Source organism: Anoplophora glabripennis, unplaced genomic scaffold (genome assembly GCF_000390285.2).
Source record: "Anoplophora glabripennis isolate ALB-LARVAE unplaced genomic scaffold, Agla_2.0 scaffold53, whole genome shotgun sequence".
In the NCBI taxonomy this organism is placed as follows: domain Eukaryota; kingdom Metazoa; phylum Arthropoda; class Insecta; order Coleoptera; family Cerambycidae; genus Anoplophora; species Anoplophora glabripennis.
Window position 1 is genome coordinate 1,205,291 of NW_019416376.1, and position 27,193 is coordinate 1,232,483.

General features: G+C 31.8%; 3 protein-coding genes across 3 annotated transcripts; 2 read left to right on the top strand and 1 right to left on the bottom strand.

Moving 5' to 3' along the window:
- The first annotated feature begins 52 nt into the window (after positions 1 to 52).
- Positions 53 to 1,436, top strand: LOC108905631 (mitochondrial inner membrane protein COX18). Its single transcript, XM_018708598.1, has 4 exons — positions 53 to 703; positions 754 to 1,026; positions 1,080 to 1,190; positions 1,252 to 1,436. Exons 1-4 carry the CDS (start codon positions 215 to 217, stop codon positions 1,426 to 1,428), a joined length of 1,050 nt encoding a protein of 349 aa, XP_018564114.1. The 5' UTR covers positions 53 to 214; the 3' UTR covers positions 1,429 to 1,436.
- A 366-nt stretch (positions 1,437 to 1,802) lies between these two features.
- Positions 1,803 to 6,880, top strand: LOC108905618 (transmembrane 9 superfamily member 3). The gene is made up of 9 exons (XM_018708573.1): positions 1,803 to 2,017; positions 2,142 to 2,337; positions 2,418 to 2,773; positions 2,825 to 2,956; positions 4,565 to 4,731; positions 4,809 to 5,034; positions 5,481 to 5,689; positions 5,741 to 5,971; positions 6,147 to 6,880. Exons 1-9 carry the CDS (start codon positions 1,946 to 1,948, stop codon positions 6,289 to 6,291), a joined length of 1,734 nt encoding a protein of 577 aa, XP_018564089.1. The 5' UTR covers positions 1,803 to 1,945; the 3' UTR covers positions 6,292 to 6,880.
- A 4,432-nt stretch (positions 6,881 to 11,312) lies between these two features.
- LOC108905612 lies at positions 11,313 to 26,506 on the bottom strand. The gene is made up of 2 exons (XM_018708567.1): positions 21,023 to 26,506; positions 11,313 to 12,170 (listed from the first exon to the last, which is right to left on the bottom strand). Exons 1-2 carry the CDS (start codon positions 26,274 to 26,276, stop codon positions 11,677 to 11,679), a joined length of 5,748 nt encoding a protein of 1,915 aa, XP_018564083.1. The 5' UTR covers positions 26,277 to 26,506; the 3' UTR covers positions 11,313 to 11,676.
- Positions 26,507 to 27,193: the final 687 nt, after the last annotated feature.

A 27,193-nucleotide genomic window follows, 5' to 3' on the forward strand; every position in this document is an offset into this window, starting at 1 on the left:
GAAATACGATCCTAAAAAAAACCTTCTTTACCAACCAAAATAAATAAAGTTGACAGCCGTCAGTTGAGCAACGGAGAACAGAATGGGTTTTGGTTGTGTCATCTCCAAAAATACTCCTAATTTTAAGTACCATTCTGTAAACTGAATATTAATAAGCTTTTATGTCATGCAACCACTTTCGTTTCGTAATGGTATATATTTGTAAATCAGGGCCATGTTAAAAATCAATGGTATTAGATTGTTGAAAAGGAATGTGAGGTTATGTTCCTCACATTTTGCTATTTATAATAAAAATAACGATTACTATTCTTTTTGGTCATGTAATAGAACCATTAACAATGATTTACTTCAATTGAGACATTTTTCATTGCAGTCTACTGTAGAATCAATAGTAAAAACCCAAACAGGTATTTTCAAAACTTTATCGGAGAGTACCCCCGTTGAATATGCCCAAAAGTTTTTGTTAACTGTACATGACACTACAGGCTTACCATGGTGGGCTTCAGTAGTTTGTTCGACTATTCTTTTACGCACGTGTGTTACCTTACCCTTAGCTATTTACCAGCATTATATTTTGGCAAAGGTAGAAAACTTAAAACTTGAAATGCCTAAGATAGTTAAAGAGTTAAAGCATGAAATTGCTTTAGCTATCAGAATGTACAACTGGGATGAAAAAACTGCTAGAATAACATTTAACAGATCTGTAAGTTTTACATTATCCTTAATTAAGTGGAAAATATATTTCTAATTTAGGTAAGGAAACAGTGGAATGATTTAATAGTACGAGAAAACTGCCATCCGTTTAAAGCTAGTCTTCTGTTATGGTTCCAAATCCCAATGTGGATTTCTCTGTCTGTAGCAATAAGGAATTTAGTATATATGCTACCGAATCGTGATTTGGATGCTAAACTGATTTTTACAGAATTATCAGTGGGTGGATTTGCTTTTATACCTAATCTGATAGAGACGGATTCTTCGTTAATACTACCAGTGGTCTTAGGAATCACCAATTTAGCAATTATAGAGGTGATAAAGCATTTTAATGAAGATTGTCATAATTATTTTTTAATAATTTCCAGTTGCAAGTTTTATCAAGAACAAACGCTCCTTCAAAGTTGCAAAGATATATAACAAATTCTTTTAGAGGGTTTAGCATAATTATGGTCCCTATCGCAGCTTCAGTACCATCAGTAAGAAATACTTATACTACTAATTATTTATGACCAAATAAATAAATTACACTTTTTTCAGTGCCTTACATTATACTGGACAACTTCAAGTGTTTATGGGTTGGTACAAAATTTAGTACTACTTTCCCCAAAAGTTAAAAGATTTTGTAAAATACCGAAGACAGTTATTGAATTACAGCATCCATATCAACAAGTAGTTATAGGAATTAAAAATAAATTTAATTTTGTGCAAAGATAATAAATATGTACGTGTTCAACGTTTTATTTTTCCCATTTTAATCTTCAATTCCAACAAAAAATATACAGTAAAAAATTGAAAATGTCTCAAATTAGCTAAACATTTATTTTGTGAAAATTCAATTATTAAACTTAAACTAAAGAATCCTATCCAGTGATTACATGAAAAACTATGATTTTAATTCGATTTTATTAATATTCTCTGTCCCTGTGCCATTTTCTATAATATATCAAAAATCTTATAAATAGTATAATAAATAAATAAATTAATAAATATCCCCCACAGAATTACAGGCTAATTTAAAATTTAAGTTGGCAGCGATCACGTGACAATAAACCTAAAAAATCAACATGGCTTTAGAAAGTCAATGTTGTCATACCTGACTGTCATGGTTTTTCTTGTCTACGTGTAGGAATGTTGAATATTTGTATATTCCGGTGATTTATGGAGAAAATACAAGTGATATTCAGTTAAAAATCCCGGCATCACTTCAATAAATTAATAGATTTAAGTAAAAATGCACCATTTTTGTAAAATATTAGTTTTATCCTTTGTTATTGGGGCGTATACTGATGAACACAACCACATAGTAAGTGAGAAAAATTCTAAACATTTCAATTTTACACATGATTATGGCGTTGAATTTAAATAGCCAGCAGATGTATTCGTTATGTCGAAATTTTGAGATGAAATTGAATATATTTTTGTTTTAGTACGATGAAAACGAAGAGGTAGTACTGTGGATGAACACTGTTGGTCCTTATCATAACCGACAAGAAACCTATGCATATTTTTCTCTGCCTTTTTGTGTTGGGTCGAAGGAAACTATAAGTCACTATCATGAAACACTTAGCGAGGCATTACAAGGCGTTGAGTTGGAATTTAGTGGAATTGAAATTGAATTTAAAAGTAAGTCCTTGTAAATTTATCAGATATCAGATTAAATAGTCAATATATTTTCTTTATACAAACATTACATGTATTTTTAGATAACATGCCGAAGGGTGAATATTGTGCGGTTCAACTTGATGAAGAGAAATACAAAGCATTTGTTTATGCAGTAAAAAATCATTACTGGTATCAAATGTACATTGATGACTTGCCTATTTGGGGTGTAGTAGGCGAAGTGAAAGATAACAATTATTATATTTGGACGCACAAGAAATTCGAGATTGGATTCAACGGCAAACAAATAATCGATGTCAATTTAACTTCCGAGGATAAAGTACCTCTGTCACCAACGGCAAGATTATCCTTTACATATGAAGTCATTTGGAAGAGAACCGATACAAAATTTGAGGATCGCTTTGATAAATACCTGGATCACAATTTCTTCCAACATAGAGTGAGTTTTTTTTGTGTGATGGTTCGTGCTGTGTTAATAAATCAATTTTAGATCCATTGGTTTAGTATATTCAACAGTTTTATGATGGTAATTTTCTTAGTGGGGTTGGTATCTATGATCCTGATGAGAACGTTACGGAAAGATTACGCTAGATATAGTAAGGATGAAGACATCGATGACATGGTGAGTCACATAATTTTTATTTTTGTGTTGTATTCTTTATTGAAACAAAACATTTATATATAGTTTAGATTAGAATATATAAAGATAATTTTCAATGCAACAGCAAAATTCTCATTGCTTGTGTGATAATTGTGTTTTACGATTTTGAACTTGACATTTCTAATGATTGCGACAATAATATGCGGTAATGAAAGGGAAAGTTGCCTTTAGGTATAGTGAATGGTGTCATCCTTTTTTGAATATAAAACTGGTTGGCATGAATTATTCAACTGCTACAGTACAGTGTTAACTTTTTTTAAATTATTAAGATTTTTTAAACATTTTCTTTATTTTTTTTGTCATTGTAATTCTAAAAATATTTATAATTACTATTATTCAGTGTAAATATATTAGCATATTTATAATTAATAGTATAATAATAATATTTTAAATGTTAAAGTAATAACTGTCCGAGGAACTGGAATCAGCTGTAATTATTTTTTTATAAAGCCACATCTGTTTAATTATTTGAATAATTATAATAATCAAGACGATTATAAGTTTACATTTCAAATTGTTTTAAGTTCAGATTAGTAATTTTAACTGAATAGTATAGCGTAACTTTCACAATCATTTTTGTCTCGATTTAAAAGAAATGTTAATACAGTTTTAGGTAAATGTCTGCAATATATTTTATTTTTATTGGTTTTAGAATGCAGATATTGTATAATTTAAATAAAAATAGAATTGAAACGGGAACAAGTTGAATTTATAAATGGCTTTAATTCTAAATTATTTTTTAAGTGATTTTGTAACTATTTAAATAATATTTTTTGTTACATAATTATATCCCGTGTATGTGTGAAATTTTGTACAGTTTGTTTGTCTCTACTTCTGTATATTACTATATTGATACGAGACAAAGTAAATGATGGTCATTTTTAAACGTTAGAATTGAATATTTTAATGTTGCCAAATTTCCTTTCTAAAATTTTTTGTGTCAAATATTTGAAAATATTTTTATCATTTAATACCCGTGAACAAACACTATTTCTGTGGATATTGTTAAGTATTTCTCTGAAGCATTATTTATGAGAATTAGAGATTAAACAAAGCAGATAGATATATGACAATCTATAATCCTTTTAAATGTGTTTGTCCTGATTTCTCCTATTAGAAAATCATAATTGCATTCTCTAATAACCGAAGTTCGTTTTCACAGATCTTGGACAAGTTATTTTGCAAAATTGAAGGATGTTTGTTTACATGGAAATATTAATTTTTTCACAATAATTTTCTGTTACAAATTTTGTATCAAAAATTAATAGCAATTGCTGAAAATTAAAGTGATTGTACCTTAATAAAAAAAGTGTGGGACTTGTACAGTTTTTTTTAGATGATTTCTATGGTTACAAAGTAAATTTTCATAATTTTCTTCATAACTGTACTCAATTGAATTTTATTTTTGATTTTAATTTTTCAAACTTAATTTTATGGAAATCAAAATTTTTATAAAAAAAAGTATAACAAATGCATCAAATATTTTTTTTTAAAGTTAATGTAAATCGCATCCTCCCTTATCAAAATACAACCATTTTAATTTGCTAAAATACGCATTTGAATTATTAGGAAAGAGATTTGGGAGACGAATATGGTTGGAAACAGGTGCATGGAGATGTTTTCCGCCCTGCCTCGAATTCTCTTTTATTCTCTGCTCTTATCGGTGCTGGGCATCAGCTGACCACCGTTGTTTTCAGCGTTATCATATTTGCTATTCTAGGCGAATTGTATACAGAGTGAGTATTATTTCCCTGCCTCGTATGATAAAATTTATTTTGTTTCACGAATTTTATATTCTTGCAACCAATTTTAGACGTGGTTCGCTTCTGTCAACTGCCATATTCGTTTATGCTGTGACGTCCCCTATTAACGGATACTTTGGGGGTTCCTTATATGCTCGGATGGGCGGCAAAATATGGATTAGACAAATGATAGTTTCTGCTTTCATGTTGCCTGCCTTCGTTTGTGGCACGGCGTTTTTCATCAATTTCATCGCTATCTATTATCACGCCTCGAGGGCTATACCCTTTGGAACCATGGTAAGATTTCTAAACCGTGATTGAAAAGTGATATCAATTTGTGTAATTTTCACCAGTTATTTAAAGATTTCTAGCATTTGTTACAACACATTACGATAGTTAAAGTGTTAAGAATTTTGCTCAATGCTGCTTATACCAGAGTTCCAAAATAGTAGGCAGTGAATCTCATAATTAAATCAAACTACAATTTTTACAAGTTCTTACTTGAGCTTTACTTATCGTGTACAAAAAGAGAGATTACCAGTGCTGTGTTGTTTCATTTTTTTGATTTATTAGTGTCCAACTTGGGCGTTTCCTTTCATATCATATGCGTGTAACTGGGAAAACATTATTTTGATCTATTAAGGTCAGTGTGATATTTAATAAATTCTCTGAGTCACTGTCTACAATTTTAGGACTTTGGTGGTTTACATATATAAAAAAAATTGTGAAAAATGTTATTTTAGGTTGCTGTTACATGCATCTGTTTATTCGTTATACTACCTTTGACGTTGGTGGGAACGGTCCTGGGAAGGAATCTGGCGGGTCAGCCAGATTACCCGTGTCGCATCAATGCCGTGCCTCGACCCATCCCGGAGAAAAAATGGTTCATGGAGCCTGGCGTAATTATATTAGTCGGTGGTGTTTTGCCGTTTGCCAGTATTTTCATTGAAATGTAAGTTTCATAAGAAGTTTCAAACTAGCAACTGATATCGTTCCGTTTTAGGTATTTTATATTTACATCGTTCTGGGCATACAAGATCTATTACGTTTACGGCTTCATGTTGCTGGTTTTCATTATACTGATGATAGTGACGGTGTGCGTGACGATCGTCTGCACTTACTTCCTGCTGAACGCCGAAGACTATCGCTGGCAGTGGACATCGTTCTTAGCGGCCGCCTCGACTTCCGGCTACGTCTACGTTTACGCCATCTATTATTTCTTCTTCAAAACAAAGTAAGTGACTGTACGGAGTGTTTGAAAATTTGGAGAGAGCAAAAAAAAAGGTTGATGGGTGATTGATTAAATAAATTTTTTGCTTCCAATTTCCATATACCTCTATATTATTCGACAAGAATTCACGTTATTTATGTGTTTGTGAATTAAAAAAATTATTTGATTTGTCTTTCAGGATGTACGGGTTGTTCCAAACAGCGTTTTACTTCGGCTACATGGCCCTGTTCAGCGGTGCCCTGGGCATAATGTGCGGCACCGTGGGCTACATAGGGACGAGCATATTTGTTAGGAAAATCTATTCCACCGTTAAGATAGACTGATAAGCTGGTCGAAGTACCGTGTATATAGCCGTGTTTTCTGTTGACGTGTAAAATGTGGATTCGTCTCCGATTTTGCACTTAGTCTAAGAAGGTTAGTGACTCGCTTATCTTCTTGTAAGTGACAAAATGGCCTTTAACACCTTATTAGACCTTGGATTATTTAATGTTATCCCGTTAAATTTCATTTCGTGGATGTGTTGTTTATATTTAGGAGTTTTTCATCTGCTTTTTGTGATTTTTAAACGAGATAATACTTTTTATTGGTATATTTTTCATATTTTGTGTACATATTTTAGTCCTAATCATATTTATAAGTTTGTGAAACGGCGCGGCAGTAGGTGAATTGAATTTGGTTGGGTTTTTATATCGTTTTAGATAAATGTGAATGGGTACCCGAGCGTTTTTGAAGAAAATATCGAGTAAAGACTCGGTTTTCTTCTTTTCGTGTTTTACAACTTTCATTTACAATAAATTATAGCATTAATAGGACTATCATTATTGGTTTGGTGTAACTACTGCTGCTATAGAATATGGAAGTTCAATGTTTCATTTAATTGTAAAATAATTTAATAAAAATATTAAAGTAAGATCCTCCACTTTTTTTAAATAATTTGGGTAGACGTGTTGGTCCCGAAAGGTAAGTAAAAACTGATACATAGTTTAAAAAGTTTACCGACAATGATACTGAAATGAAATTTTGTGTGTACTAAACGTAAAAAAAAAATAAATCTCGGCTCAAACCATGCAGGAACTAAATATGCCCTAAGTCAAGTGGTGGCATTAGGCACTGTTTGTTAATTTTAGTGTCAATGACCTGACATTAACCTAGTTTGAGTGAAGTACATAATAATCCTGATGTGATATGACAACACGGTGCTAGGCAGGAAAAAACAGCGAATAGTAATTTGAGAAAATATTCCAATCAATCTGTCACGGCCTAATGTTAAATGTACAAAAAATATCACTTGGAAACAAAAAATATGGTGATATAGGAAAAAAATTCTAAGAAAGATAGTGTATTTTTCCTGCGGCCCATAAACGGCGAAGTTAAACCAAAAAAATTCATAAAAGTAAAAAAAAAACGATTTTTCGCTAATAAAAAAAAAGTTAATTGAGAAAGTTGTAGTTATTAAAAAAACCTATTGATTCGTATTTTAAATATATCGATTGCTATATAACTTTTCGAGATGTATCGAAAAAACCGTCAAAAATCGTTTTTTTTTTGTTTATGCTGTATCTCTTGCAAATTAAGGTTTTGAAACTTGTTACCTGTTGTATATATAGCCCCCAGCAAGCAAAGTGCCTTTTTTTTTAATTAAAAATTTTTTCGAGATATCGATTTTTCAAAAAAAAAGGTCATCTCGAAAATCGGCTGTTTTTGCTCAATGATTAGTCGTAGAGAAACAAGTCAGGGTTTTTTTTTCCTTAAGAGTTGTACTTTCATGGTAAAAAAGAATAATAATGAATTTATTCATTTCAAGTGTCCAAAAATGACTGAAAAAAGTAAAAATTTTTTGATTACGTTTTTCTTGAATATCTTTCAATTTTCATTTCTCGGTAATGACTATTACAGGAATCGATTGCTGGCAAATTACACGAATTTAAAAAAAAACGTAGCTCTACAACCCTCTGGATCCGAGATTTTTTTTTTCAAAAAATTCCACGTCGCTATTTAAGTGCTACAGCGTCCATTCTTACAGAGATTGAAGTTGAAGACTTATATTTTAAATAAAAAAATACTGTGGCTCATTTTAGCCACTTCTGCATTTTTAATTGTGCGACAAACCGAAGCATCGAGCGCGGGGCGAGCTAACTGTAATGGGGGTAACGCTACTCGGCCGCTCCGAAAACTGAATTCGCGCGTTCAAAAGCGCTCAAAATTGTCATTATCTCGACTTCTGGATCACGTACTTAAAAGGCGAGATATTCCAAAATATGACATTTACGACGGCCTCAAAAGCATAATCACCTTTGAAAAGTAATTTTCTTTTAGTCTAAAATTTTCTCACCTATAAGACGTCATAAAAGAAAATACAAATAAAAACTGAATTTTTTTATGCAGCCAAATATACACTAGCACTGTATTGTATGTTGCCTATCCAACAAACATTTATATGAAACTGCAAAAAACAAAAAAATCTTCAAAATTGGTGGAACTGGAGAGGAACTGAATGCAGTTTTGGAAAGGTCAGGGCCGTTAGAATACACCTGACTTTTTTCAGATTTTTCGGAGCCCTAAAAATTTTTGAGAAAATCGATCGAATTGCCCTTCTAAGATCGGTTTTGTACGCAACTGCTAACGCAACATTAGTAAATACACAAATTATATTACTGTTCAATTTTAATGCATCTACCTATAATCATTCATAATTCTATACCCATTAATAGATATCCCTTTTCTATTAAGTTATAAAAGAAAATATAAGTAAAAAACCTAACGACTGATAAAATTTATAAAATGTGAATTTTATGCACCAAGTATACACTAGCACTGTACTGTATGTTGCCTATCCAACAAACATTTAAATGAAACTGCAAAAAACAAAAAAAATCTTCAAAATTGGTGGAACTGGAGAGGAACTGAATGCAGTTTTGGAAAGGTCAGGTCTGTTAGAATTCACCTGACTTTTTTCAGATTTTTCGGAGCGCTAAAAATTTTTGAGAAAATCGATCGAAGTGCTCTTCTAAGATCGGTTTTTTACGCAACTGCTAACGCAACATTAGTAAATACACAAATTATATTACTGTTCAATTTTAATGCATCTACCTATACCTCATTAATAGATATCCTTTTTTCTTTTAAGTTATAAAAGAAAATACAAGTAAAAAAACTNGAAGTGCTCTTCTAAGATCGGTTTTTTACGCAACTGCTAACGCAACATTAGTAAATACACAAATTATATTACTGTTCAATTTTAATGCATCTACCTATACCTCATTAATAGATATCCTTTTTTCTTTTAAGTTATAAAAGAAAATACAAGTAAAAAAACTAACGACTGATAAAATTTATAAAATGTGGATTTTTATGCAGCCAATTATACATTAGCATTGTATTGTATGTTGCCTATAGACCTAAAACGTATGAAATTAATAAAAAATCGAAAATTTCAAAAACTGGTGGAGCTAAAGAGGAACAAAATACAGTTTTGTTTTGGTCAGGGGCGTTATTGTCTACTAGAATTTTTTCAGATTTTTCTGAGCTCTAACACTTTTTGAGAAAATCGAAGGACTAGTCCATGAAAAATTTCAAAAAATTAAAGTGCTCTTCTAAAGGCGACTTTGAGAATATATTGTTGTATGGAGTAGAATGAAAAGTAGCATTGATCGCATTATCTGCATCGAGGAAGAACCGACTATTTTCTGCATAGGGGAGATGATTTCTATTTATTTTGAACTGTCAAGTTCAATACAGAAATTATATAACTGTTCTATAAATTTCGTTTCAAATTATCACTAGAATTATTTTTATCTCCATTAAATAATTCAATATATTCGCATATTCACTGATTTTTTTTTATATTAGAGAAATTAAAACAATTTTAAAATACAATTTGGATAAAAGTCCAATAATCAGTTGACGGTTGCATATCTTCACTATTCACTAGTAATACCCCTCATTTTAATCGTAAGGATTAGCCCAGAAGTCGAAGACTTGTGCGGCAGAGGGGGCGACATATTATTATTCAGTAGGCGGCATGTGCGGAACTACTTACGTTGGTAAACCCCAACCACGATTCAGTGGGAAACCTCATAATTAGGAGGATGGTCAACGTTCTTCCACCCTACCATACCCGCAGAGAGGGTGCCTAATTCCTCTCTGTACTCATACTGTTCTGTATTCATATACAGTAAATATTTATATTGTGAAAAAACATGTATATATGATTCAAACGACAGAAGATAATGTCCTCTCAGCTTCAGGATGCACTTTCACATTTATTATTATAAATATGACCCCAATTCAGGTACATCTTGTATATTCTTAAATTTTGCCGAGGGATAAGTGTCATTGTTTTTGGTATGTCGTATCACACCCTAGTTATTAGTTTTTTTTATTTATATCAGAAACTTGAAATAGGTACTCTTGAAATACAAATGTATTAAAACAATAAGCATTTCTTTACGTTTTATTTCTGTAAAAATCTATATACAATGGACTCTTGTTCCAATAAAAATACATATACATGGTGGGCTATTTAGAAATAAAGAAAACATATTTATAATTCACCTACATCTAAAGAACTACCCTAATATAAATAAATACAAATATGGTAAATCATGTAAATATATATTGTATTTAATATAGAAAGGCACAATAACTCCTTGATAAAAAAGGCACTTTTTTATATTTTAACATCACGTGTACAATTTTCATTGTCACGGGGACAAATTTTTTTGTTCCAAAGAAAAATAATTCATAATCTCGAAATTTAAAAAGAAAAAATTAATTCTAACTTTACGTGAGCACCAAATTACAGGTTCTATTAAATTACATGTGTAGTGATCTACAACTAAAAATGAGTCGACAGTTACGTTTTCTACATAGTAGAAAAATATCACATTAAATTAGAAATATGTACAATTATGTTTCGACATAACAAATATCAGTTTTACAAAGAAAGAGAATCGGTTACGAATAACTCGACCAAGTCGCTGAAGCACAATAGATTGCTTAAGTACTACTGATTTAATATTTACCGTTATTTATTTAATTTAATGTTAATTAGAAAAAAAAGGGAGGTCGAATGATGTAATAATTTTTTTTTAATAACTTTTAATAAAATTTTATTTAATATAGGTGAGGAAAAATTGATAAATGAGTTTATGTTATCAAGAAAAATATTTATTAATGAAATAAATTTAAATTCTGTAACAATATAATTTTAGTACCTTTTATAATTATAGACGATTTATATAAAGATATATTTTGTATATAATTAACAGAAATTACTATAACAGATATGTTTAACATAATATTGCAAATGAACTATATTCTGAGTGTAACAAAACCTCTACTATTTTTTTTAAATAAATAAACTTACTATTGAGGTTTTACTAAAATATATGGCAACAATAACGTACTATTTACGAAATAAGTAAATTTTATAGTTATTTTACCAAGTTACGTTCGAAACTTTATTTCAGTGATTATTAGCCCCAATAAGATTTTGCGTCACCCAGTACTTCAAATAAAACTCAATTTTCCTTTACAAAAGGAATAACACTAAATATATTTTTTATAAAAAAATACCAAGCGCCTAACTATTCTGAGAATATGAAATAAATAAATCTTGGAGAATATTTTGTACATAAAAAAACTGTATAAGATATTAGCACGTCAAAATTTCAGGAAAATTAGTCCACCACTTTACGGAACGCAAATTATTTTGCTTCAGCGACTTTAAACTCGGCGGTTACACCGATTTTAGCGGCATCTAGATGGTTCTTTTTCATGTGATTATTGAGTTGACTTTGCCTGATGAAGCCCTTCGAGCAAAGAGGACACTTGATCGGTTTATCGACAGAATGAGTTAAGAGGTGTCTGTTCAGCACGTCGTTCCGTCCGAACTGCTTGTTGCAAATCTCGCAGTGGAACGGTTTTACGTGCAAGTGGGTAAGTAGGTGCTTACTGAGATTGTGAGACTGCTGGAAGCGCTTGTTGCAAATGTTGCATATGCAAGGCTTCTCGCCCGTGTGGACCCTGGTGTGCCTTTCCATGTCGCAGAGTTTACTGAACTCCTTTGCACAAACGTCGCACCGGAAACGTTTGTTCGGTTGCTTCACCTTTCTCAGTACGTGAATAGGTGTGTGAGCGTCTAGAGCTTTCTTTGACCAGAACCCTACATCGCATTTTTTACAAGTGTACGGATGTTTACCTGTAAAGAATTTGAAACTGGGGTAAATTTATATTCAACAAAAAATGGCAATGAAATTATAATAGAGCTAAATAGAACAATTATTACCACGTTTAACAACTTTTATTTTCAGTTCTGGAAACTCTGGGATTTCAATGATATCCGGTACAGATTCAATCTTTATCACTGACTCTGCTTTTGCCACCGGTTTCTTTGCATCTCTGACGGTAGGGCTGGTTTGATCGATCTTTAAATTGCCTTTTTGCCTGGCCTTAGCTATTCTAGCACTCCTTTTGCACCCAGGGGACATTTTTCTTTTATTTTTAGAGTGAAATTAGTACGTACCAAGTGGGATAATCCACTATACGAAAGTAAGGTTCATTATTCCATATATAATTTCTATTATTGCACCTGTTTAGAACAATATTTTGTGGACCTTTATTATGCATCAAAACAAAACAACTTGTTGCGTACGTCAGTGCAAGATGGACGACTTACCGATAGGCAACGTTGCCACGTCTCAGCATTTCCCAGAAAATATTAAATGTTGGAAATTAGGTGTCATTCTGCCATTCATTCATAGTTCTAATCCAGTGTTATTTCTAAAGCAGGCGTAATCTAACTAATTATTCCACAATAACATAATATTAAATTAGAAGCAATGGCATGGAATTTTATACATATATTCTGTAGAAAACTCAATATTTTCAAAAACGATGATGTTAGTTTCATGTAAATATTAAAAACGAAAATGTAATTCAATCAATATTGGGAAAGACATTCTAAGAAATAATTAGACTAGAAGTGCAATAAATAAATCGGTGGGGAAAATTGTATGTCAATGTACCCGTAACAATATCAGAGATTTACACATTTACTAAACAACGACTAGAGTTTGTTGCAATGTAAGTATGGACTACTATGTATTAGACATAATTGTACTACCTACTATAATAGACTCGCTTTCTTCGGAACATTGATGTAATTCATTCGCAATTTGTGTAAACGTGACAACAGGGCGTCTTTAGTTTAGTTCACATTACACAGATGGCGCGTGTAACAAATAATGCTACTGCATTTCCTTTTTTATTTATTATGTTTATCTTAATAATGTGAAAAGCGATAAGTCTGCAGGAATTCAGAATATTCTGATCCAGATCGACACTTTTAGAAATATGTATCCAATTTTGTCCCTCTGAAAATGATACGAAAAGGAATCGGTACCTATAGTTCATAGCTAATAGCACTAATAGTTATTGTCTTCGAGCTAATACATTTGATTAGACATTAAATTTAAAATTTACAAATTTACCCGTATCAATTCCGGCATTGCTGAACTGGGGGAAATGATGCGTGAAATGAAACGATCATGCAAATATAAGCCTTATCCTAAAAAGTGGTAAAATGAGCCTGAAATCTACTTTTTGTAAAGGTTGACGAATTTCTCGCCTTTCAAGCCACAGCAAATTTAGAGGAAGTTTCGGCAATTTGTTTTAACGTACACAACAACTGAATAAAAGATAGAAATAGTACCTTTTTAGTAGTAGTCAAAATGATTTAAATATAAACAAAAACTCTAAATCTAAAAGAATAATACTTACCACACAAAAAATGAAGTTAACAAAAGATTTTATATTCATACTTATAAGATGAATTCATAAAAAAAATTAAGCAGAAACATGCAAATTGCAAATTACTACCAATGTGGCGGAAGTAGAAAATTTTGAAATTAATAAAAAACGACAATTTAATTCAATGTTTCTAAAGGTGTACACAATACCAGATACTCCTAAATTCAACTAACAATATAAACATATATAAGTATCAGACAAACTATTGTTGTGTTACTTGTAGTATTGAGGGGCTAATTTAACCCTAACTTGATTAGATTACACAAGAAAAATTATTAAAAATAAGTTAAGTTAACTTAAGGTATCGCTCGAGACTTAACAAATCTAATCAAGTTAGTGTTAAATTAGCTCATTACAAATATCACTGCCAAATTACAACAAAATTGAGTAAGGGTGTTTGAGATATTTGCGAAATAGCAATTATTTGCAAAGTTTAACACCCTGTATCTTGGAAACGAAGCATCTGCGGCCCAATGTTTATATGAACTTTTTGTCTTAAAATCACTCAAATAATCTGTTGAATTTATTGTACATACTTAATTAATACCCTGTAGAATACCATGCAAAAAATTATTTACGACCTAGTGGACCAATACAGCTTTGATTTGACGACCAGTGCGCCGCCGTCGATTCTACATCAGGCCGACTGGTCTACCAATACCGGACTCGCCCAATGGCTAGTCGAGTATAAATTACGACACATCATGGCTAAAGCATAGGAAAAAATTTCAAGAGAACTGCAGACGGTTCTGTTCTTTAAGATCCATTCCAATTGATATTGTAACAACTCACTTAATATTTTTTTTATGGTAGGGGTATTTAGCTAAAATAAACAAGAAAAACCGATAGTAACATTTTTTAATAAGACCTTTACAATCTTTACTAAAGCAAAATGAGTTTGCCTAGTATCTCAACCTGATCCAACCAATAAAGTACAACCTTACATTAGTATAGACTGAAAATAAAAGAAATTAAATTTTTCTATAATTTACGGGGTATGTCAGTGACGGTACTTATAAATTTAAAAAATACGTGAATATTTCGGTAATTAATCATTATTGACCGGAACTTCATTTACTTTGATGTTCCGGATTTTAACCACGAATTCAGGAATTCTTAGACCTTGTTTCCGAAATTCCACCGTTCTTGAGACTACAGATTTTCAAGAAAAAGTGATATCTTTGAATATCTTTCGAACAAATGAAGATACTGACACGAAATTTTTGTGCATGGGCAATCACCTCATAATACCGCAGGCAGACGTAGTTTACGTGCCCTGAAGCACTCCAACAGATCAAAGCCGGCCTAGTTTATTTCTGAAGCGGCACAACTATTTTAAATACAACGGAAAACAATCCTTGTCGCGGCACACGCCGGGAGATTGGTTTATTTTCGGCCGGCGTTCTAAGATCACGGTCAAAACGGGAGCTATTTTTGAGCCGGGTGACAATGAATGAGCGTGTTGGGCGGTAGCTACGATTTAGATAAACGTGATGTGCGACTTTAACGAGTTAGAGACAAAGTTCGTAGACACGCCCATACGTTTAACTGAAATTAGATAATTTTTAAGGAAATGCATACTAGATTCGTACAGGGCCTCTCGAATTGCACGCGTCAGACTTTAACTGAGGACAGTACATCACAAAATAAGAGAAAAATGTATATTTATGTAAAGGAGGAAAATGTAGTGATCTCATTTTCAATTTTTTTAAGTTATCTACGTCACTTATATTATCGCTTACAAATGACGAAGGAAGTTATTTTTCGAAATATTGGAAATCAAATAAAATAGTGGAAACCTGAAAGCTACCCCCTAAAACTGCCCTACAACTCCTTTTTTCATTCACTAACTACTTTTAATGGTTAAATAAATAGTTGAATGGTTCCCAAAATCTAATAAAATCTACCTAGTTCGTATAGGCTGAACCAAATTTGATTCTACAAAAATTTCGGAAAATAGGTATTATAAATACACTTAAGTGCGCAAAATGGCGCAAAATTTAATGCAACTCAACATTTCCCTGAGGAAGTAATAGAAAACCTCCCTATTCGTAGTTTATTTAAAAAAAGTGAAAATTTAAAATCGTTAAGAGGCTTCTTTGTTTGTAGTTCGATTGAAAAGTTTTTTTATCGACGGTTTTCTAGAAAATCACAGCAAATTTTATTTTTCTTACAAAAAATACGTAAATGTGTTTGTGAATCGCTTCCAATCACCACACTTGTAATTTTCAATATTTAAAAAATATTTAAAAAATAAATAATTTTAATTTAAGTTTTTTTTGTGATTTCTAAATAATTAAGGACAAAATAAATTAGAAAACCCCCTTTTATTAGCTTGTTTTATTTAAGACGTAAGGAAATAGCAAGTCATCAACAGGACAAGCTGGGAATAAATGTCTGTCCCGAGCGCATTCACCAAAATATTAAATAACCGTAGGCAAAATGTAGATCCCCCTGATTTTATTCTAAAGATAACATTTTTGTAAGTGAAAACTATCGAAATCGGAACAAAATTATTGTTTTTCTACACTGGACAAAATACTAAAAACGTTTCTGCAAAGAATATATTTATGATGAACACTAGGAAAAAAATACTACCTCTATTAAGGTTGGCGTTTTGTAGACAAGAAATTGCATTCTCTGTCTTGATAAAATATTAAGATTAAAAAAATTATGTGTAGGTACCTTTTAGTAGAATAGAAAGTAAAATTTATATTCCACAAAACTGTAAACCTTAAAATTATGCATGTTAAGTTTTTTTTTTAATGTTTGACATACATTGTAGTTAGTCGTATCTTCCGCATAAATTGTAGCAAGTTATACATTTTTTCGCGTATACAGCAGAATTTATAGAAGCAACTGTTTTCCGACAACATAAATTCAAATTCTCAAGCTGGTTTAAATACTAGCGACTAGGATAGACGAGAAAAAAAAGTGCCATCGAATTACTAAAGATTTCTAATCAAAAACATATTTGTCTGTAGGTATACTTGGAATTTACGAAAATTATTGAATTGAAAGAAACACACACATTTTTTACTGCATTACTTGTCATTTCTCTACTTTTTTTTATAATTCTCTTTTGCAAAATAACAATATTACCAGCATTGTAAAGGACAAAATTCCATGTACAGTCAGTAACATCTCTTAACCTGACTCGAACTTCCTTATTTCAAATATTATTAAAATGTCGATTAACGTAAATACCATCAAATAGCGTCATAAAATTTATATTCCCGTATAATATGTTATGAATTCACATTAAATCTATTTTTATCTATAAGAAAAAGCTTAAAGATACTGTGTATATTATGCAGAGACATACCATACGTATTAATTCCTGTATTTTACTGAACTTGTTCATTGTTAAATCTTCGTTTGAAGCTTTTACTTTCATGCAATCAAATACATAGAATAACACAATCTATTGAGTAATTTGTCAAAAGCTAAGAACAGGAACAGCAGTTGAATAAACTTAAAAAAATTATATATGGACATCATTTAAAACAGTCTTCAAAGATAAGAAAATACTAATTTTACTTATGAAAAGACCCTAAATTGTTAACAAATAAAATCATTTCTTATAAGCTCTCTTGGCATCACTAATGAGGCGCCACGAAGATAACAAAGAAAGTACTTATTGTAAGTCAGCATAACGCTAGTGAAAGCACAACATTACAAAAGAACACGATAGTGAGATAAAAGCAATGGTACTTGAGATTGTTGTGTTGGGAAGACAAAGTGGAACAGAATGAGAAACGAGAGTAAACGAAGCAAGATATATAACCAAAATGAGAAAAGATAGACCAAGAAAATAAACAGCAAACGCGAGAAGAAAAGCAATACAATACCAAAAAATTATTCAAAGGTTTCTTCACAAGTCAAGAGAAAATCGAACCTTACGAGGATAAAATAAACTTTTTTTTCCTGAATTCATTGTCTTCAGTTATCTGTACAAGACTACTCGTCCTGCTTCATCTTTACCAAGAACTTTTCAGCCACGAAATTTGAATGATTCTAAATTTTTCGAATTTTCACCCCCAAGAACGGCGGTGACAACATTTTTAAAATTATGACGATGTTTCGCATGGTACTAGCTATGTCCTGTACACATTTAGTTTCGCGCAACTCACTCGGTTTCAAAAATACAATACCTATGTACGTTTTCGCGCAACTCACTCGGTTTCAAAAATACAATACCTATGTACGTTTTCAGCCACCAAATTTGAATAATTCTAAACTTTTCGAATTTTCACTCCCAAGAACGGCGGTGACAGCATTTTTAAAATTATGGCGATGTTTCGCATGGTACTAGCTATGTCCTGTACACATTTAGTTTCGCGCAACTCACTCGGTTTTAAAAATACAATACCTATGTACGTTTTCAGCCACCAAATTTGAATAATTCTAAATTTTTCGAATTTTCACCCCCAAGAACGGCGGTGACAGCATTTTTAAAATTATGGCGATGTTTCGCATGGTACTAGCTATTTGTTGAAATAAGTAAGGCGAACGATATTACATAAACGCGAATAGATCTGGATGTAAACTGCAAATTGCAACGTTGCAACTTTATCAAGTGAAAAGATAAAGGCCACGATGTAAACTTATCCGTTTCAACGGTTTTGAAGCGTATAGATCGGGGTACAATTTGATTGCAACAAAGGAAACGGAAATAATAAATTTGACCCATCGACAATTTTTTTGCTGAATATATTTTTCAAATCCTCATGCCTATTGTTATTTTTTGGAAATTTGGTGTGGCTATTACTATGCTACCAAATAAAACTCAAGCTGTTCACTTGATCCTAATATGCAATAATTTTTTATACTTATCCTGGTAAAACCTAGTAAATATACCAAAAGTATGTTTTTTCTAAGGCAAAGGCATAAAACTATTTATATAGGAGAGACAGTTTCATAGAAAACCAGAAAAAATAAATTTTGTGTAATGATATTGGACGAAGTGTTCTATTACGAAAAAATTGAGATGTGATTTTCTCGTAGAAAAGATATCAAATAAAATATACCAATTTTGGGTAGGATAGAACATGACGCAAAATATCTATGTGAAATAGTCATATTCAAACAATAATAAATTGTTTAGTGTGCTTGGATAAAAATAAACATAAACAAAACCACACAATTGAAAATCGTTATTAGCACATTTTAAGGAATTTAGCACAGCACATGCGTAATCGATAAATGAAGGAACTTAAACAGCAAAATTTATATATTAAGTAGGTAACTATATAAAGTTAATTAACGAATAAATGCAATTACAATGCACTACAAAAAATACATGGTGGACATGTACAGGGTTGCCCACGAAACTTCACCAAATTACTTTAAGCAAAAAGTTTCATATAAATTTGTAGAACGGTTCGTTTTTGAGAAACAGGGGGTTGAAATTAGAAACAAACATCACTATTTCTAAAATGTTTAAGATGTTTAACGTACATTGAGAAAACTTGGTTGGTTGATTTATCTAATTAGAAGAAAACATTTGCTAAGTTGGCTTACAAATATGTCAAGTGCCAGAGAATTTCGATGCCGATAAATAAACAAACAAAAATATTAACAGTCACTAAAATTTTATACATCTGTTGCTTAGTTAGACATCTATACATTTTGAGGTAATTTGCTAGAAAAATAAAGTTTTTTATTTTACAAACTGAATGCTGATAATTGAAACGCTAATGTATTACAAAAAATATCTTTTATCCCACATCGATCGATTTTCTAAACAGATTCGAGTTCAATAATATCCGGTAAGGAGGTACATTAACTCTGCAAACTCGTGCAACATTCCAGATAAATATCGTGGATAAAAATAAACATGTTTCTCATACTGGCGCATCCGGCATTTTTATCAATTCAGTTGAATTCGAGTTTTAAATCTACTGCAAATGCGTGCAATGATTAAAATATTGTCGAGATTGTAATTTATAGAAAAAAAGTTTTCGTATTGCTCTGGATGTTATTTTAATCAGAATATACCCAAGTATTAAACACCTGGTAATAGTCCATAAAAATACAGAGTGTCCCACATAAGAACCGACACAGGGCAAGTGCATGTAGGGGTGTCCAAAATATTGTAATTTAACCAAACTAATAACTCCTCAGGGGTGCAACTTTGTATATAGGTAAGTTTGGTTAAATTACAATATTTTGGATCTGCCCTGTGTCGGGTCTTATGCGAGACACCCTGTATATACATATTTGTTGCAGATATACTAAAATTTAGAAATTATTTTCTAAAAAAAATTAATAATAGCACAACTAATGAGTGATACACTTAGAAAAACAAAATATTCAAAAAAATAAACTGATAGTTTTTGGAACCAACGTTAGATTAACTTTTATTTACCTTTTTATTAATTTGACTAAGTAAATCAGTTTGATCAAAAATAATTTGGTGGTTAATTATGTCATAAAAATTTTTAACGAACTAAATTAGTAAAAAGTTGGTAGGGCTTACACAAAAAACGTTCCTTCGGCGTTTTTTATGCAAAAAAAAAATATTTAAAAATTTTGGTTTCAAGGGGTAAGTAACACCACTGTAAAATGCTAAAAAAAAGAATTTTTACGATTTTTTTTTAATGGAAATGGAATGGAAAGATACAAAAAAATTCTTTTAATCTACATGAGTAGAGTTAGAGAAATACTTTTGAAAACAATGATTTTGGCGAGCATTTGAAGTAAAAAGTTCAATTTTTTTCTTTATTTTTTTGGGTAATTTGCCACCTCTGAAAAAAATTAAAACTTGAAAATAAACCCTTACGCCAAATGGATCAATCAAGGGTTATTTTTATGAAAATAGTTTTGCCTAACCAAAAAATATCACACTGAAAAAAACAGGCAAATAGAAAATGCAATGCAAATGCAAATACCAAGTGAAATGCCCATCAAAATTATCATGAATTTTGTATTAAAAAACCTTTTTCTAGATTTCAAATTAAACATCCTGTTTCTCGGAAATTAAACACCTCTCCATATGTTTATGGGAACTTTTTTCTTGTTCTATAACCAGGAGAAAGTTTGATTTGTACAATTCGGAACACTCAGTATAGTCATCAAATCGGTCAAATCGAAAAATATTGAACCTTTTCGAAAATAAATAACAAATGGTTACACATTTGTATTAACAATAAATAGTAGTATCGTTTTCAACAAATTATTTAGTATAAATATAGTCGTAATTTAAAGCCTGATTGACGACAATAAAAAAATAGGACTTACCTTTGTGAACTCTGAGATGTGCCGTCAGATCCTCGACGTTGGAGAATGACCGCTCGCACTGCTTACAGTTGTACGGATTCTGCTTCTTGGCGTGCTCCTCCTTATGTTTGCTCAGCTTGTAATAAGTGGGCAGGATCAGCAGACATATTTTACACTTGTGAATGGGCTTGTACGTCATCATCTTCTTGGCCGAATATTTGAATTTGTACTCCGCGTACTCCTCGGGGATCCACTCCATCCGACTGTCACAGTCGCTGTCGTCTTCATAATATTCTTCTACATCGTTGTTCGAGGGAGGCTTCTTATCGAGTTTCGGTGGCGGCATGTTAGTTTTTACGTTACTGTTTTCTTCTCGTGGCTTCGCTGTCGGTTCTTTGGGAGAAGGTTCAAAAATCGAATCCGCTGAAGACTTCTCTTTTTTCATCATTACGTTGAACATGTCCGTAATCGTGGTTTGTTTCAACGGTGAGGTGCTTGTTCTCACTGTGTTACCAGACGTATCTTGACTCTGTTTTGTTTGAGGTGTATTAGTTTTGTTGGGTGACGTTTTCGGTTTACTTCTCCTTTTAACGTTTACGTTTTGCGGACAAGGTTCCTGTACAAGTTGGTTTTTGACAACTTTCTTCTTGGAAGTTGATTTGGTTTTGTTCTTATCAGGGTTTGCGGGTGTATCTAAATCCTTTGTCTGTGTCGGATTTTCATCGAACACAGCAAGTAATTGTACTTTGGCTTGTGCTTTGGCTATTGGTTCATCTGCGATTCTTTGCTTTTTTGATTTTGGCGTAACATTTACTTCTGAAGGGGTTGCTCCTTGCTGTACTGTGGGTTTCTCTTTCTTTGATTTGGGAGTAACATTTTCTTCTGGAGGGTTTGACCTCGTAGAGTCTTTACTGGTGAATGAAATGGATTTTTCTTTTTTTGGAGTGTTGTTTGACCTTAATGGGACTACTTCTGGTTCTGATTCATCAAAATCAAAAACCGTAATGTCAGCTTTTTTAGAAATATCACATATTTCATTTTCTTCTTGAACATCTTGAAACTGCACTGGTTGACTGTCTAAAATTTCCTTTGAAGTTATTTGTTCTTGTTCAGGCTTCGTTATCCGTTTCCTCTTGTTTTTTTTTCTTGTACTCGGAGATTTCCTCTTAGGACTCTCTGTGGTAACTACATCAACTTCTGTGGAAGACTGTACAGTATCTATGTTTAATATTTTATTACTCTTGTTCTTTCTTGTAGGACTATTACTTGAATATTCTTGTTGCAATAACATTGGTACTTCTGTAGGCACAATTTCGTTTTGACAAATTGTTTGTGTTTCCAAAATCTCACAAATATTTTCTTCACGATTTGCATCTATCTTTGCACTTTTCTTAGAATCGATCATCTCTACATGTTTTTCAGGTTTTGAAATGTTCTTATTGCTACTCCTAGTTTGGGAAAGTCTCGTTTTTAATTTCTTTTCATTTTTCTCATTACTTTGTAATTCAAAAGAGGAATTTGAATTGTCTAGTAATTGGTTATTATTAGGAACATTATCCAATTTAGATTTTGTCTTTTTTTTGGTTATCTTCTTTTCATTTGATTGAATATCACTTACTACATTTTTCAAATGGGCCAGTTCTGATCTCAACAACATGGGTGTTTTGGGTACTAATTTTCTGTTATGAAATATTTTTTTCTTTTTTGATACCACTACTTTTTTGGATCGTGCAAGAATTTTTGATTGTTTAGAAAGGCGTTTTGGACTCTTTTTAGAAATGGACGAATCAGATTGTTTTTGCATTTCTGTATCTTGTATATCACTTGCCATTTCTGGTTTTTTACCAAGAAGTTTAGGGCTATTTTCAGGAACAGGTAATTCAGATTGTTTTTGCATTTCTGCATCTTCCGGAGCAAAAGGTTGGTTTTCAATTAACTCATTTTGAATAACCACTACTTTACTTGGCTCGTTTTGTGAAGAAGTATTACTTTCATTAGATTGTGGACTATTTTGTGGAGATCTTCTTTTCCTTGTGGTTTTTGGACTGAGGCATTGTTCTTTGGTTACATTTTGGGAGTTTCTCTGTGTACATAGTTCTGAACGTAACAATCTTGGGGCAGAAATCATGTTATCAATATTTGCATTACTGACATTAATATTTTCAGACAATCCCCTTCGAGCAGTTTCAGACCTTAGCAATCTATGAGATGACGTTTCTTTCTTTACTTTTACAACTATCACTTCCATCAACGGTTGTTCAAAATTTCTTGGTGAATTTTCGTGTAAATTATCTACATTAAATTGTTGATCCACAGATGAGTTTGGTAAAGAATTATTTTCCACTTTCACAATTCTAGAGTTCTTGGTTTTGGGTTTGGGTGATGTTACTTCTGTATTATATTTCTGAACTCTATCCAATCGCGAAGACCTAAGAGTTTTTCCCTTTATTTCACTTTTTTGTTCTTCCGGAACAAGAACGTTTTCTGACCCACATGATAGTTCATTGGACCTTGGTTTCAATGATAAGAATGCAGATTTTTCCTTCTGTTTCGGTTCATCATGAATCAAAACGACTTCTTCTAATTCTGTCTTTATTGGAATGCTTTTTTTAGCATTTAATTGAGACAAATCAGACCGTAATAGTCTGCCACTATATTTCTCTTGTTTCTTTACTGTTCTATCGTTCACAATTATTATTTCATCCAAATCGACTTGTTTAGTCTTTTGTATTGATTTTCTCTTATTTTTTTGTTGTGATTTATCAGCTTCTGATAGCTTTTGGAGCATCTCATCGCTTTTCGTTGAAAATTCTTCATCTTTTATTACAATAATATTATCCATTAAAGAATTCCGACTCGTATCTTTTTTAATAAAATTCGACCTAAGTGTTCTTGGAGAAATATATTTATTTGATTCAGGTTCTTCTGTTAAATTAATGAACTCGTTTACTTCCGATTCTACTTTTTCCGTATTTGGTGAATGAATATTTGTTGCTTCTAACAATGTTTTTTGTTTTAACAAGTCAGATCTTAACAATCTTGGAGAAATCTTTTCTTTGGGATTATTTTCTTCTTTTACAATAACATCATCTTCGTCTTTATGGGCAGTTACTTCTGACACAGATTTTTTATTAAAAATTTTTATTCTCTGTTTTTTAATTTCCTTGGGTTTAGTCTTCAATTCACATTCTTCATCATTAAGAATGATAATATCATCTTTTACACTTTCATGTTCTTGTAGTTTTGAGCACGAACTTTTGGGACTTTCTTTTTGCCCAAGTTCCTGCGGATGGGAAGATACTTGTACTCTTTCAACTTCAATGTTATTTGCATTATGTTCATGTACATTCAATTTTTTTAACATCGCTCTACCATTGGAACTTTTATTTTTCGATGAGTCATCAATGCAAATTATTTCATCTGATTGCTTTTCACATTCACAGCTGACGGACATGGTTAAAGGTACTTTACTAAGACTGAGGTATCCTTGATCCGATCTTGATGTTTCTTTTTCTAACTGTAGAGTTTTCGCATTTTTGTTAAGTTTTATTGATTCAACTTTGCTAGTATTCTTCACTGGTCCCATAACAGGTTTTGAATTTGAAGAATCCTTTATTTTGCTTCTGGATTTTCTAACCCTGGGCTTTTCATTCACATAATTTGGTTTTTTTGGGGCCAACTCTGATCTAAGTAACATAGGAGCGTTCAACAACAATGGTGGAAGGAGTGTAGGTGATCTCATTGTATTTTTTCTTCTTTTCGGTTTCTCGTTCACAACCACAGCTTCTTCAATTAATTCTTTTTTAATAGCAGCAGGCAGTTTGTCATTTGCAGCAACTATTTTTGACAGTTTTGGGGACGTCTTTTGCTTTTTGTTTTCATTTTGCCGACTATCTACGGCACTGTTCAGTTCTTGTGTTTTAGATATATCTACAGAGTCTTTTTGTAGAATTTCCGGCTCTGCGTTTGAAACGTTCTTATCATCTGTTATAATTACCACCTCATCCACAAATGCTTGTTCAATGTTTCCGGTAGTTTCTTTAGCCTTTTCTTCTATTTTTTTAAGCCTCGGAGAAACTCGCACTTCTCTCACTTCGTCAATAACAATGACGTCACTCTTATTTGTGATGTGGTGGTTCTCTTTACTTTTTTGAAGGGGCGTAATATTATTATTTTCTAATTTATCTATTTGTTTTGGTTCATCAGCAATAACAATAACTTCTTTGCACTGGGTAGTGCCGACAAGCTGTTCTGCATTTATGTTTAATAAAGTTGAAGTACTATTGCGTATTTGAATCCGCTTGTCAATAATTTCTTGATTAATTACTTCTTCGTTTTTTGGTCTCGGATCATCATTTATGATAATTATATCTTCCACTATACCGTTATCACTAGAATCACCGTTACTTGAATTATTTTCATCAAGTAAAATAACGTCATCTTTATCTTTTTTATCAATGGATTCAGTATCAGACACGGTGATTGGACTAGTTGATATTAAGGGTAATGATAATCGTTCATGAGATTTTTTATATAAAGACTTTTTTAGTTTTTTACAGCTGTTGATATTTGGACTGCTATGCCCATTTGCATTTATTTTGCAAACTTTGTACCTAATGGTTGGAGATTTTGATACTTCTTTTGTCTTATTAGACAGTGCCGCAATTTTTGAGGGCCCTGCTTCGTTCTGACTTTCTTCTCTCCGCTGTTTTAATTTGTCAAACAGATTTTGGACGGGATTGAATTTTGTTGGACTCACAATCGGACTTATTGTTAATGTAGATCTTGCAATTATAGAATCTGGACTTTCTGTATTAGATGTATCTGAAGAAGGCGTTTCTTGATTTCCATTAGACATTGAAGGTTCTACTTCATGAATTTTTTTCTTAGGGTTCAATTTAATCTTAATACTTGATTTCTTAATAGGCACTTTTTTAACATCCGCTTTAACTTTGTCTGGACTTTTCTTACTAATCTTTCCGCTGAGCACCTTGTTAATATTATTTTTCTTGGATGCATTCTTATTTAGTTCTTTATTACTCTTAATATTTTTAATTCTTTTAGATTTATTAATTTCAACGGTCGTACTAACTGAAGGCACATTGTTGGAGAAAATTGAAGGTACTGGTTTTAGTCTCAAAACACCCAAGAATACACATTGGGTTATTTGTTTATTTTCATAGTGTAGGTCATTTTCTTTTAAATTATTTAGAAATTTTCTAAGGGTTTGGCTAGATTTACCTGTTTTCTTTAACAATTCGGGTTTTTTCTTCATGATATTCATTCCTCAAAAACGGTCAAAGCTTCAACGGGTAGCAGTACCAAGCTCGGGAAATCACAACTTTCAGATTATTTTTCCAACCAGATTTACACGACCCAAACATTAATGTGTTCTTAAAGTGGCCACAGGTTTATAAACGTTTTAAAGTAATATCACTAAAAAGTTTAAAAATTACACGTGTATATTTATAATGATTAAACACAAAACACTTGTTGCGCTTCCACCATAACTTGATGACATAAAGGAAATATGCAGTTATTCTAGAGGGCGCTGACGCCGAAGGATCAGACCACGTTTTAGCGATGCCCAGCAGATACCACGGCATATAATCGTGCAGTTAACCGAAGGGACATATTCTATACCATTGTTTTAAATCTAAGTTAATTATTTACTATTTAAACATATTTATGACTGCAAAATATGTATCAATATTTTATTGTATATATTATGAAGAAATTGAACAATGTGTCAATTTTAACCAAATAGTTGATTTTGAAATTTTAGCGTATTTAGTGAGGAAAATCATTGTATTTTAACTCTTGTGTAGTCAGGTAAATAATATGTTAGTATAATTAGGAAATTGATTTGTGTGAAATAGTGAAACTGGCTTTGAAGATGTTTGTGTTAATGCTGTCGTCATCTTCGGTAACATTTATCCTTGTCGTAGAAATTCGTGAAAAATCGCACGTGACTGAGAGGGTGGAGTTGGGAGTCGAGAAAATGGTGGAGGAACCTATTTCACAAAATATTTAAATATGAATAATTTTCACCGATGTAAGTGACGCCTAACAAATTTGGTTTAATATAGTAAAATTTCAAAATAAATTAATTGGATCGGGATATAAAATAATTATTTTTGTGCCGTTTCTTTTCAGAAATCTATAGAGAATATGAATTTTGATTTTTTTTTT

What these genes read in the sequence shown, in the direction of transcription:
- LOC108905631 (XM_018708598.1), top strand. Translation starts at nt 215, where the DNA reads ATGTTAAAAATCAATGGTATTAGATTGTTGAAAAGGAATGTGAGGTTA. An exon ending in CCAATTTAGCAATTATAGAG is followed by an intron (nt 1,027 to 1,079) that starts GTGATAAAGCAT and finishes AATAATTTCCAG; the next exon opens with TTGCAAGTTTTATCAAGAAC. An exon ending in TCGCAGCTTCAGTACCATCA is followed by an intron (nt 1,191 to 1,251) that starts GTAAGAAATACT and finishes CACTTTTTTCAG; the next exon opens with TGCCTTACATTATACTGGAC.
- LOC108905618 (XM_018708573.1), top strand. Translation starts at nt 1,946, where the DNA reads ATGCACCATTTTTGTAAAATATTAGTTTTATCCTTTGTTATTGGGGCG. An exon ending in AATTGAAATTGAATTTAAAA is followed by an intron (nt 2,338 to 2,417) that starts GTAAGTCCTTGT and finishes ATGTATTTTTAG; the next exon opens with ATAACATGCCGAAGGGTGAA. An exon ending in GCCAGTATTTTCATTGAAAT is followed by an intron (nt 5,690 to 5,740) that starts GTAAGTTTCATA and finishes GTTCCGTTTTAG; the next exon opens with GTATTTTATATTTACATCGT.
- LOC108905612 (XM_018708567.1), bottom strand. Translation starts at nt 26,276, where the DNA reads ATGAAGAAAAAACCCGAATTGTTAAAGAAAACAGGTAAATCTAGCCAA. An exon ending in ACATCTCAGAGTTCACAAAG is followed by an intron (nt 12,171 to 21,022) that starts GTAAGTCCTATT and finishes AATTCTTTACAG; the next exon opens with GTAAACATCCGTACACTTGT.